General features: G+C 42.0%; 1 protein-coding gene across 1 annotated transcript in view; it reads right to left on the minus strand.

The window, feature by feature from the left end:
- LOC123168528 (MLO-like protein 1) overlaps positions 1 to 5521 on the minus strand; it is a 41842-nt gene extending 36321 nt beyond the window's left edge. The window contains exons 1-2 of the mRNA XM_044586410.1: positions 5393 to 5521; positions 5019 to 5306 (exon numbers count right to left, since the gene is read on the minus strand). Of these exons, the coding sequence (XP_044442345.1) occupies positions 5019 to 5306; positions 5393 to 5518 (414 nt within the window). The 5' untranslated portion in view covers positions 5519 to 5521. The remainder of the gene's footprint in view (positions 1 to 5018; positions 5307 to 5392) is intronic.
- Positions 5522 to 14071: the final 8550 nt, after the last annotated feature.

Genomic DNA, 14071 nt, shown 5'->3' on the forward strand with positions numbered 1-14071 from the left:
ACTAAAAACGGCGTTGCGTCGCGACTGCACTGCACGCGGCCTCGGCAGGGCTCACGAGGCCGTATTCTGCGCTGTGACCGGCCGGCCCAGTTCGGCGCATTAGAGGCAGGCCGCCACTCGTCCTCCTCCCCCGGCCCACGACCCCTCCCCTTGCCCGCGCGGGGCTCTTCCCCCGGCCCACGCCCCCTCCCCTCGCCCGCGCAGGGCAGCATCGCCGTTTTTAGTCCCACCTCGGAAGCGGGGCGGCGCGAGGAGCGGCTTAAATAGCTGCCTCCGCCCCCCGTTTCGAACTCCTCTAGTCTATAACTCCCAGTGCCCCGTTGGACCCCGTTGCTGGGCCCGTTAGTGGGCTCGATCAGCCGCCTGAGTCGCCTTTGGGCTTGATTTGGGTACGTTCTGTAAGCTACTATGGGCCCAGCAGCGGTGGTTGGGCTTATTTTTTGTAACTTCACTTTTTGAAATAAAAATGACAGAAAGGAGCGGCCGGAAACAGCAGTAGTTGCAGACTATTGCCGCCCAAGTCAACCCGGATACAGTGATCATCCAAACAAAACAAACAGAATGCTGAAATTGCAGACTATTTCACATAGGACAGTACAAAATACAAAATTATTACATAAATATTTTGACAAAACATAAACAAATGACTTATCAAGTTTTCTTGCACACACGTACGAATAAAAAACAACATAGGTTCGTGCGACCACTTTTATTCTTCCTACAAACCAAGCTGCATCTCTACGCCCAGTTCCTGAACAAAACATAAAAAAATGGGTGAGAAAATATAGTTGGTAAAATCAAAGTAGCAACATAACAAAAATAAGAAGATAACATCTTACTTCTCGTTCAAATGACATGTAGCCTTATTATGACCTGGGAGACTACACAGACTGCACAAAGGACCACTTTTCTTCTCTGTAAAATCTTTTGGCCTACCATTCTTTGTAACGTCGGGGCCCCCCTTTGACCGCCCCTTCTTAGGTGCACCCTTTGTCGAAACTTTCTGAGGATCACCAATACCAGGCTCAACTTGTTGCGCCTTACTTGCCTCCTTCTTAAGCATAGCATACCTTCTACTTCCTATAAGTTCCTCCTCTGAAATCTTTTTCTGTGCTATTATGTTGTCCAGACACTTCATCAACTCATTGAACAAGAAGGGATCATTTGCTGCAACATGAGCAGCTTCTGCGGTTTTAATGGTTATTGCACTATACCGTTCTCTCTCCAATGGCCCTGACCAACCCCATCCAAACATATCACTCTTCCTCTGCACAGGCAACCCATCTCTCGCATGTTTGGACAACCGATGAAGGACACAACACTTTGGTATTTCAGTTAAATTCATATGATGGAGAACAAAGAGAATGTGTTTGCATGGCAGCCCTTTCCGAACCATCCTAAGACAACTGCATGTAATAGTTTCTTCTGAGTTACCTGGTTCACAAAGAACATTGTACCTGAACTTGTGGTTATCCTTCCATGTCACCATGAATGTCTGACGCCCAATTCCCGCGAGCGTCTCAAATATCTCCAGCTGACCCATCTTATGCAAATCATCTTGCAGGATGTAGAAATTAGCAGGTGTGAATACTTTGGCGGCATGCTCCTCAAGGCTTTATATTCAGTAACAGACGGTGGTTCCTTCTGGAATGCCTCGCAGTCATCATATGCCTCGTTCTCACGCAGGTGAACTATACAGTTCTCATAATGCACCACCAAATCAACAATTGTCATACCGTAGTCCAGCTGAAGGTGAAGGCAGGAGTTGAGGCTTTCACTCCTCTGGTTACTTCGCATACCAAGAAAAAAAACATCGGAAAGATATGAAGCTGCCCACAGTCTCCTCTTCCTGTACATCCTGTCAAGCCACTCTTCAGTTCTATCCGTCTTCCACTTATCATAGAAAGCTTTCAATCTCTGCTCAAAGTTCGCTTGAGAGGTGGCATACTACAGGAGCGATCTGAACTCATCCAGTGACTTGTAATGCAGGTGCCTCTGCATATTTTTCTCGATATGCCACGAGCAAAGACGATGGAAAACATCTGAAAGGACAGTCCGAATAGCCCGGATCATTGCAGCGTCACCGTCTGTGATTATTGACTTTGGCTTCACCAGACAGTTTGCCTTCATAAATGTCTGCAGTAGCCACACGTATGTCCCTTCCGTCTCGTCAGCAATGATAGCACAACCAAACACTGTGGTGCAACGGTGGTTGTTAACTCCTACAAAGGGGACGAACGGCATACCGTATCAGTTCATCCTATACGTGCTATCAAACACGGCCACATCTCCGTAGTCCTGATAGTCCCTCCGCGACTGTGCATCGCACCAGAACATACTCTTCAGTCGCCCTTCCTTGTCAAGCACATACTCAAAAAAAACTCAGGGTCCGTCTCCTTCCTGCTCCTCATAATGCCAACTGCCGTCTCTGCATCACCCTTTGCAATGAGCTTCATTTTTTCTCTGCAACAAAGATTGTAAATGTTCCTCCTGATAAGCCCGCACCTATCGTACGAGTCGTATCTGCTGATGAAGTTGTCCATTATAATATACTTTCTTATCCCGGCCGCTTCCATCGCCAATATCTCAGCCCTCTGGCCATCTCCAATCCGTCTATGTGACCACAAAAAACAAACCTCGTCGGGCCGAGCCATCGCGTGGTTGTGATCATCCACGAATGATGCGACGAACCAAACGCCACGTTCTCTGTCCAGCTTCACCACCATATGTGCACCGCAGTTGCAACGAGTCTCCGGTCTAAGCCTGCGCTTGCGGCCCTCCATGGTTATGAACTTGCTCTGCCTTCTCCCTGCCCTGGAGCAAAGAAACCGCCGGTACCGTATCATTCCTGAAGCACCTCGTTTCACCTTCTGTTTCCTGATGCTAAACCCGTGCTCTTTGGCGTGATTGTTGTAGAATATGTATGCATCCCCTTGCGACCGAAAGGTCATAGCCATGACCTTCCAATGTGTCTCAAGCATCTTCTGCTGCCTTTGAGCCTCCTCAATATCGATCTCTCCCTCATCGTGATCACCGCTAGGACCATCTGACTCCTCCTACAACATTCATTTGAAAATATATATGTCAATTACTATTATTTAATTCATACTATTGATCGATGTACAACATCTATCAACTAACCTGGCTCAAGTTATCTGCAAATGATTCTTGCCAACTATGTTGCACATTGTCAACATCCACATCTTCCTGCAAATTTGTACACAAAGATATATAGTTAGCCATGCCATACTTTGCAAATTCAAAAATAAAATCAAAATATACGCCACTTACGTTTTCACTATTTGCGCCATGGTCATTATTATGAAAATCATCCGGAGGTAAGATATCATATGACGAGACGGAATAATTGTCGCTGTTGTCATCATCTTCGTTCAAATTATCGTGATCAGTCTTAGTCACCTTATCAGTATCATTCTCATCCCTCCCGAATGCGGATTCTTCGTCCATGTCAACACGCCTAACTCACAGAACTGCAAAACATTGTGTGTTAGGTTTAGTACACTGCATCATGCCCAAAGCAACACTAGTTCTGTAAATCATGCGGTAGTCCGTACAGGCGGCGCTGCGGCAAGAGGTTTTGATGAACCCTAAACAACGAAAAAAATATCGCGCTACAAAATATAGCGAGGCCCTTCTCCAAATGCTATGCAAGTTATTGCGCGCTAATAGCATGCTATATTTCAAAATAGCGTTTACAAAAAATAAAAAATACATTCCGAAATAAACAATTTCAGCAACTAAATTTCCCCAGGAGCGATACATGCACAACAGCCAAATCCAAGGCAGCTTGTCCCTGTACTACTATTGATGTTGTGCTTGACACACCAATGCCCACATTCAGAAAACAATAAACATAAGTAATTCTATACAGTTAGGGGCAACATTAGTATTCAAATTCAGAAAAATCTCTATATGTTCTCAGCCATAAGCAAGTAAAATTCATATTCAGAGAAGACTATATTTTAAACATGAGCCATAACCAACAGCTAGAATTTTACTTACATCCACTCTAAATTCATATTCAGAAAAGTACTCTATATTTTAGTGGAACTACAAACTTTAGACTGATCAAGCACAGTGCCACATCCCAACATCAACATCAAAGAAAGCAGCAGATGCACGAACTATCCCTGACTTTATCCATCATGCCCGCCCCATGCCCGCTAGGTTTGGATGACAAAACTTGGCCCGCGGTGTAGACGTTGCCGGCGTTCCACGACGGCCTTCAGGCGGCGACGTGCACGACGATCAACCGGTCGGATGCTTGGCAGGATCCGCGGCGGGGGGCGACAGTGCTGCGGAGGCGGCGTTGGACGTCGCCGGTGAGAGGCGGCCACGGACGACGTTGGGACGGCGAGGGCGGCGACGGAGGACGACGGTGAGAGGCGGCGACGGACGACGACGGTGAGAGGCGGCGACGGACGACGACGGTGAGAGGCGGCGACGGACGACGTTGGGATGGACGGTGAGAGGCGGCGACGGACGACGACGGTGAGAGGCGGCGACAGACGACGTTGGGACGGACGGTGAGAGGCGGCGACGGACGACGACGGTGAGAGGCGGCGACAGACGACGTTGGGACGGACGGTGAGAGGCGGCGACGGACGACGACGGTGAGAGGCGGCGACGGACGACGTTGGGATGGACGGTGAGAGGCGGCGACGGATGACGACGGTGAGAGGCGGCGACGGACGACGTTGGGACGGACGGTGAGAGGCGGCGACGGACGACGATGGTGCGAGGCGGCGACAGACGAAGTTGGGATGGCGAGGGCGGCGTCGGACGGGGTTCTGACGGCGGCGATCTGCGGCGGCGGCGATAGGCCAGTTGGAACTACCGTGATCGGGTGACCAGATGGGGCGGGCGAGAAGATTGGACCGGCGTGTAGATCGTGACATTTTTTTTTTTTGCCATGCGCGTGGTATACGTATCCTTCTACGTTTTGTTTGGGGGGTGTGTGTGTGTGTCTACCGAAGCAAGGCTCTTGAAGCTAGTACCTTCTTGAGGCAGTATTCGTCGGTGGCGCCTCCTCCGGCCAGGAGCCGCCTGGCCCCATCCATGACGCCGGTGAACACAGCATCGGCGAAGTGCTCGGTCTTGCGCGGCCGGCGCGGCGGCGGCTTGCAGGGAAGCATGTGGCGCATGGCGCTCCGGCGGACGCATACCTTCCCCAGGGGGGCCTGGAACACGTTGAGCAGCAGCGATATGAACCCCAGCAGCATCAGCTCCTCCTTCACCTTCAGGAGGGCCTCATACAGCGGCTTCTTTCGGCTCTTCTTCAGCCTCTGCGTGGAAATGAAATAATAGTCAGCTAGCTGGTGATGCATTGTACTTGCACATGGTGGACGCACGCACTCAGGCATCCACGTACCTTGCCTAGGCGGTGCAGCAAGCGTTCGAAGAGCAGGGAGATGATGACGATGATGGAGCAGACGGACGCGACGATCCATGTCGGCGTGAACTCGAGCGGCTTGGCTTTGCCTCGTCCGCCGGCCATGGCGCCCAATCGGCCCCAAAGGATAAGGTACTATCCCTGCAGCAACGTCAAGAACGGCTGGTGTTCATCCGAATGGTGTGGCAAACAAGCTTTTTCTTGGTCAATTTATATAGAGATGAATAAACTAACATACATGGAACATGGTCGTCAAACATTCAGAATGGTCTTACAAATTGACTTGGCATGTTTTTTAGGGTATATTATCCAAACTAATTCGCCTTCTCAAAAATCATAAAACAGGAGAAAGAAATATCCCGTCAACTTCCTTCCGCTTCCACTTGCTATATTTGTCCCATATATGATCACTCTATTTTTATTTATTTTTCAAGAACGTCCCATATGATCATTAATGAAGAGGCCGCCGGTTTTGAATTTCAGTTTCAAACAATATTTCAGCCATAGCAAGGCTAACTTCAATAGTTCAGTCAGTGATTTTGGTTTTCATTTCACACTTCAATTCGGTTTAAATACAATCAAGTGTTTGAAATTTCAAAACATTATTAAAAAAAAAGTTGTGTACTACTGTAATGAGTGAACTATTGTGTGCTGAACGTAGTATACCTACCGAGATGGCAGAATTTTCGTTGAAAGTGAACCAACACTGCTATCCATGAATGGGAAACTTGGAACTCAAATAATAGTCTGCTTTTGTGCCAAAAGAAGAAGAAAAAATGTCTACTTTGGGCTGTTTTATTACCTGAAAACAGTAGAACACGGTCAAAGTTTGGTAGGGGAACACGGTCAAGGGTCGTACGTTGAAAACATTTGCTGTCAAATTTTGGCAGGCTTCCATCTTCACAGTCTAATAGTACAATTATTATTTTAGCTGCTGCTTTTGTAGAAGTGCAGGTAGTATTATGTCAGCTTAATTTACTATTAGAATATGACCGAGATAAACACTACATTCACGAATGAATTACAAAATGCTTGCTTCAAATTGGATCTACATGCATGAACTAAACATGACTGAGATGGTTAGCTTCTTTGTGCTGAACCCGATCAACCGGCGCTCAAGTCATAAACTTGGCCTCGATGGTTGTGTATATTTTGAATTTATTTCAGATTTTCTGACAGCTTAAGATTCGTCGTTTTTGTGCATCGAAGAACGAATATGCTTCTAGAGAGTAGAGGTAAGATGTAAATGTGTGCATTCACATGACGGGGCACGTACGAGCCGGATCTGCCTCGTGGGTGTGGCTCCATTTGAGCACAGTGCGAACGTTTTCGAGTGAGTGCGCGTGTATGAAATGAAATCGAAGTGGCTGCATAGTGCCACGGTCAGCGTTGGAGAGCGTGGAAAGTCTGAGACATTTCGGTTGCATGCATCTCCTCGTCACGCGCCGGAGTGCCGCACCCGCGGTCGTTTCAAAATAGAAGGTGCATGCAGCTAAAATGATTGACGTGGTTGACCCATGAATGCAGCTAGAAATGACTGTGACGTGCCATAGGGGATAGGGCACACAGTGCAAGTGGTTGACTGATGGCAATACAAGTGACTCCGGACTTGGTATTTATCTACGACACCGCCGTGTGGAGAGCACTTTCGTTTATCTACGAGGTAAATACACTAGAAGTCATAGAACTTGCACGCAACGTTCAGTTTAGTGCATAAACTTGTAAAATACGTATTTCTGGTCATCTAACTTGTCATCTCATTCATATATAGTGCTTCCTACCGTATCCCTACGCATGCCAACGTGGCAGGGCCACCGTTAGTGGCTGAGGCTGGGTTTTTTTTGTAAGAAAGGACCCATACATTCTATTTATTTTTACACAAAAAATCCTCAAATAAAATGAAAGAAGCTGTAGCGCATGATGGGATTCAAACCGAGGAGCTAGCACGATCCGCCTAGCATAGAGAGCCACTAGACCAACTAACAGTTGACGCTAAAATGCACAGTAAAAGCTATTTAACACGTACTGCATCAATAAAAATAGAAATTAAAACAACAAAAGGGTTTGCTGAAAAGGGAAAGCCCCAGTTTGATACTATGGCATCGTGTACAAGTGCCAACCATCAGGCCACAACTACACTTAATAACATAAACAAATTTTATCTTGTGTGTTGTTTTTTTTTTGTAAGATAGATTTGATTTTAGTTTATCAGTGATAAATAGAGATAAAAAACGATAAAACTGCTATGTATGTATAGTATAAAATTTATGTATTCCAATGGCAGCAAGCTATGTTTAATTTTTTTACGCAAAGATAGATTTTTTTTGCACATAGTACCTAACTTTAAATGTATATTCCTGCAAAAAATAGTGCAGAATGAATGAACGCAAATTATTTTGGACAAACCAACAAAATTTTTGGTTGAATTTGATTTTGTAAAATTCTAAAGTCTGGATAAAGGAAATAAAATGTAGAATGAATATACGTAAATTATTTTGGACAAATCAACGGAATTTTTGTTTGAATTCGACTAATTCTAAATTTAAATATTTATATAAAAGGAAATATAGTGCACAGTGAATGTACATATGTTTTTTGGATAAATAAACTCAATTTATGCTTGAATTCGAATAAATGTAAATTTAAAAATCTAGATAAAAGAACATACAGTGCAGAATGGATGTACATAAATTCTTCAGGGCAAATCAAATATATTTTTGTTTGAATTTGAAAAAATTAAAAATTAAAATCTAGATAAAAGGAAATATAGTGTAGAATGAACGTACGTTAATTTTTTGGACAAATCAACTTTCTTTTTTGAAATGGAACAATTTTTATTTTAAAATCTTGATCAAAGAAAATATAGTGCATAATGAATGTACCTAAATTATTTTGGATAAATCAACGACATTGTGTTTTGAATTTGAATAATTTGAAAATTTAAAATCTAGATAAAGAAAAATATAGGTCAAAATGAATGCACATAATTTTTTGTGACAAATCATAAAAAAAATTCTTTGAATGTGAATATCTAGATAAAAGAAAATATTGTTCAGAATGAATGTTTACAAATTTCTTTCGGACTACGTCCTCGAGGCCGAGGTCTGAACTTTTTCATAATAGTAGTCCAAGTAACTTCGGTTTTAGTAATGGAAAAATTCGGAAAAATCAACGGGAATTTTGTCTGAATTGAATTCAAATAATTTTAAATTAATAATCTAGATAAGAGAAAATGTAGTTCGGAACGTGTACTTTTACACTTGGATATATATCTTAGTAGTCTCAAATAAACATGAAGTAACATTAGGTGGTTGGTTAGGACGCCCGCTTTAGTGCAACAGGTCGCCGGTTTGAAGTGGGGTTTCCGTTTTTTCCCGGTTTGATTTTTACTTTAATTCGTATGGTGTATGTTATATAAAGCAAATTGTATACATTTAATGTAAAACTTCAGCTGGTCGAGTGGCTGTCTGTCCTGGGCGAATCACAGCAGGTCGTGGGTTCAAATCCCACAAACGTTCCAATGTTTTCCATTTATTTTAGAATTTTTTACGTCAATAAATAAAATACAAGGGTGCTATCTAAAAAAGTGCATGCGGATTACCACCATCTCAGCCACTGACAGTGGGCCCTCCATGTGGCACTCATAGGGATACGACAGGATACCGTAGAAAGCACCGTATATGAACAAGAGGACAAGTTAGATGACCAGAAACACGTATTTTACAAGTTTATGCACTAAACTGAACGTTGCGTACAAGTTCTGGGATTTCTAGTGTATTTACCTCTTTATCTACTATACTTACTGAAGTGAATAACTTGAAGGCACATTTCCAACATAAAAAAGCAACGTGGTAACTAACTCGGTGTGACTGGGGTTGGTTGGTTGTGTAGTCCTTTTTTATTTTTTGCCGGCAGGTTGGTTGTGTAGTCAAGTTGACCACTAGTGCAAGCGTGCATTACCGGTCGAAAAAGGATTAAATCAGCACCGACTCTAGTCAACCATGCTATACCCTGTGTGGACATGAGGAAGCTTCAAGGAAGACACTTCAAACATATCAACCAACCAAGCGAGCCCTCCCTAAAGGTGGATGATGCGGCTGGTTTCTTCAGGGAATAGATTCAGTCTTGCCGTCGCCGGGGACAAACGGCTTGCCGCAACAAGACCTTCAGAGTTCAGATAGAAGCTGAAACTGTCTATGCTTGGAGGAAAGGGCTAGGATGAATGGACATGTAACTGATAGTCCAATTTAACACATGACAAAAAATAAATATAAAAATTTAAGATTAAATATGGGCCCAGATAAGGGGACTTGGTCAGATCGAAAAACTCTTTCGATCTACCAGCGGGGAATGAGCGAACCGTTTAGTTCGCTACAACACACTCCACTGCGCGAACACATCCTCTACTAGCCCACCAACGGCCAAACCTCTTCTACTGGGACGCCAGCAGTCAAAGCTCAAAAAAAAATCCATTGCAAAACGAAGGCAAATATATCGGTAAAACACCACACAATGATTTTTTTGTTTTCCTATATGTACTGTGGGAAAAATAAATAAAAATGACATGTGAATACGCATGAGAGAAGTTCCAGGTTCTTGATAAAAAACACCTACGTGTTAAAAAAATGTTTGACCGTGTTCAAGATTATGTATTTAAAAAGAAAATTCATCTTGAAACACACAAACAAATAAGTTGGCATGATAAAAATTCCTAAACTAACAATGCTATGTATGCCATTATTGTTAAGATAAAATTGCCGTGCTATAAACAAAATAATTTACAGTGGTATTAAGACTAAATTCACCATGGGTTGTTAAAACAATTCAATGATGTGAACATAAATAAATTGCCATCATTCAAAAATGGTAATTCACTAAAGGAATTTAAAATTGTATAGTAACAAATAATAAATTGTGAGGTATGACAAAAAAAACTAAAAAAGGCCATGGTACTAACAATTAAAAAATTTCATCATGCAAAACTAAAACTAAAAGTAAAATAATTTTCATGGTCAAATGTTATAATTTTCCATGGTACCTATAATAAATTACCATCATACAAAAAAAAATTGCCATAGTGATAGTTTTTTTTAAGGAATTTGCCATGGTAAAAAAAAATCCATGGTACAACAAATAAATTTTCTATCATGAAAAGTAAGGTAAAAAGGAATTTTACGTAGTACCAAACAAAAGATTGCTATGGGTACAATAAAAAAAAGTTCCATCATGAAAAAGTAAGTTTTTTTTGCCATGGGACAACAAACATAGTTTTGACATTTTTTTTATTTTACTTTTCATAAATTTCTAAAAATTTGTGGCTTTGCCAAAGATTTTGTGAAAATGTTTTCTCGCTATTTTGCCATGTTCAAGTAATAAGAAAAAGATAAGAAATTGCCATGTTTCTAGAATAATATCTCCATCTAAAATTGGAATTTGCAATCCACGGATGGCCAACACTTTTATGAATTTTGAGGAATTTGCCATGGTCCAAATATATTTTCCATGGTACCAAGCAAAAAATTACTTATGGGTACAACAAATATAGTTTTGACATTTATTTTTACTTTTTAACAAATTTCTAAAATTTTGACATGTGGTTTTGCCGAAGATTTTCCATGTCATCTTAAAAAAAATTGCCATGTTTTGTGTGAAATACGTTTCCTCGTTATTTTGCCATGTTCAAGTAATAAAAAAAGATAAGAAAATTGCCATGTTTTCAAGAATAACACCTCTGTCTAAAATTGCCATGGAAAATATAGGGATTTTGCAATCCACACATCACAAAAAGTTTTATGAATTTTGTTCTCTCAAAGACATGACAAGATTTGGAAAAGTTGTTTAACAGGATGTCCGTATAATTTAGGAAGTTGTCTGATGACTACCTTTCTCAGCTCTAATAAACTTGTTCCCCTAAAATCAATTTCTTTTTTGCCTATTTTACATTAAATAAACCTAGCTAATGGTCCAGGGCCGCAAGTCAGTGACACATGCATGCGACAGTGGATGAAGAGGTGCGGCCAGGGGTGGTGGCCTGGCGTGGTGGTAATGGCGACACAACAGCACGGGCCGCCGGCGGCGATACAACAATGATCCGGCGATCCGGTGGCGATGCCGTGGCATTCCGGTGGCGTTGGGGCGTTGGCGGCCTAGTGTTCAAACGACGGCGCAACAATGGCCTGACCTTCTGTCGATATATTTTTAGGCGTTTTCTTGCCTGCCATAATTATACGGGAAGACCATTTTCAGTAAGCGTGAGGTGGGTTGGGGGCAAGTGTACTAGATCCTGTAATTTTTGCCTTAATTTCTTGTAAAATACTGTTTTAAGGATAAAGAAGTATGTAAAATGGTGACAGCTTCCCCTCCCTTCTCCTCTGGAAAAATGGCAGCCCAGCACAAGAAAACACATGGCGGAAAACAATCCCGAACGCCTGCCAAGGCTACTGCACATACCCTTGTTCCGACAAAGAAAAAACAAATTGAAAAGAACCCAACCAAACAAAGGAATAGAAGAATAAAACGGAAAAAGGTTGCTTGGCCGGTCTAGTAACGACGTGGATGTGTCATGCTGACATCAGTCTAACATCATCATGTCTTTACGTATTTACTTCATATTTATGTTTTCTCTTTTTCATTGTTTATCTTTATAAATATTCTAAATATACATCTTACAAAAAAAATACACATTTTGTTCAAAATGTTAATCATGCATTTAAATTTTTAATTATGAGTAAAAAAATTGTAAGATTATTTTGCGGGATATGTAAAAAATGCCACATATAAAAAAAGTACTTGACATTTAAAATAAGTGTTTACGTCACGTAAAAATGTTCGTGTAATTCAGGAAAAATGATTTTGTGTTCAAGAATATGTACGTTACATTTACAAAAATGTTCACAAGTTCAGAAATGTGTTTGTTACATTTTAAAAATAACTGTGTGTGATATTAAATCATTTTTTCGTAATGTAAAAAACATTTGGAATCATTATAAAATGTACATGACATTTTAGAGAAAGATTACCATGATTCGAAAAAATGATCATAATATTTTCAAAAGTGTTTATTCAAAAATATTCACGTGCTTCCAAGAAATTTGCATCAAAAATTTAAATATTTTTGCACCATGTAATTAAAATATTTGCGCCATTTCAAAACAAATTATTACCATTACAAAAAATGTACAGCATGCCTTTGGAAAATGTTACCGTGTATAAAAAATGTTCGAAACATGTATTTCTAAAATAAATGTAGATCATGTATTTAAAAAATGTCCAAAGTGTATGAACAAATTCACAAATGCGTGAAAAATGTACATTGAGTACTGAGAAAAGTAGATGTGTTGAAAAGGATAAAAACCAATTAAAATCGACAAAAAAAATAAAGGAAAAATTACCAAAAGTATATGAAGAAAACTAAGAAAGAAACAAAAAAAAGTATAATGAAGAAAGAAAAAAACGAAGAAAAACAGTGAAAAAAGAAAAAAAGGAACTAATACAAATTAAAAAGAAAAATCAAAGAAAACCAGTAAAAACAAAGAAATAACAAAATAAAAATGAAGCGGAGTGAGCGAACCTATAACGACATACGAGCGGCAGCGAGCGACTACGCTAATGTGCAAGCCTGATTCGCTCGGCTCTAGGCGATTCACGACAGGCTGGAACAAGCGAAGTGTGGTGTTGTGACCGAGGCGAGGTGCTGTGACCGGCAGGGCGATATGCTACAACCAATGACAGAATGATGTTGCTGCAGCTACGGTGGTGCTGCGATGGGTTGCATCCGGCAAAAAAAAAGCTACAATCGGCAAACATTTCTCCTTGATGGCGAGGAGGAAGTAGTGACCATGGGCGAGACGACGATGCTGTGTGTGGCGAGCATCGACGGAGAGGCAGTAGGAGTGAGTGCTCGTGCGGGACGGCGAGTAGAGATGCACGACGCTAGTTGCACCCACCTTGAGCGAGAGCTGGTCTAGGCGCCTCGTTGATTTTCGTGTGCGTGTGCGGGTTGGTCCGATTAAGTTTCGGACTCGCTCTCGCCATGGCCGACCCTCGATGCTGCCGCTCCTCACGTTGTCGCCGCTCCTCACGTAAAGAAAAGTGGCTAACGCCACAAGTATGGAAGATATAAAAAAATGCTCGGGTGGTCTTTCCGGACAAACAATATTCTTTTATCCTTTTACATTGAAATAACAAAACGAAATCAAAATAATATAATTCAACCTCAGACCCTTTAAAATATAGTAGAGAGTTTGAAAATCAGCGATATGCTCGTATTGGTGATGTTATTATTGTTGCTGTAATCAGAAACACATTGCCCCAGATGCCTTTAGAAAGATTCAAAGTAAAAAAAAATTCACACACATGAGATTTAGCAAATCATCAAAAGTTAAAATTACGATTGGTCATTCCAATACGGTCCACGAAGACCCCTCACTATTGCTACCCTTTCCCCAGTTTGACCAGTGTTGACCTAGATTTTGTGCTAGGCCAGGGCATGGGCCCACCTGTCATTTGCTTCCCTCCCCTTTGGATGCACTCGCCGGATTGGTCGCAGCAGCGGCGCCGCCCACCCGCGGCCAACCACCACCGCAGCAAGTTGCCGGAGACCACCGCGCTACTCCGTGACCCATCGAGGATTTCGAGGAGACCCTCGCCCCTCGCCAG

The sequence above is a fragment of the Triticum aestivum genome, chromosome 7D (genome assembly GCF_018294505.1).
Source record: "Triticum aestivum cultivar Chinese Spring chromosome 7D, IWGSC CS RefSeq v2.1, whole genome shotgun sequence".
Taxonomy (NCBI): Eukaryota; Viridiplantae; Streptophyta; class Magnoliopsida; order Poales; family Poaceae; genus Triticum; species Triticum aestivum.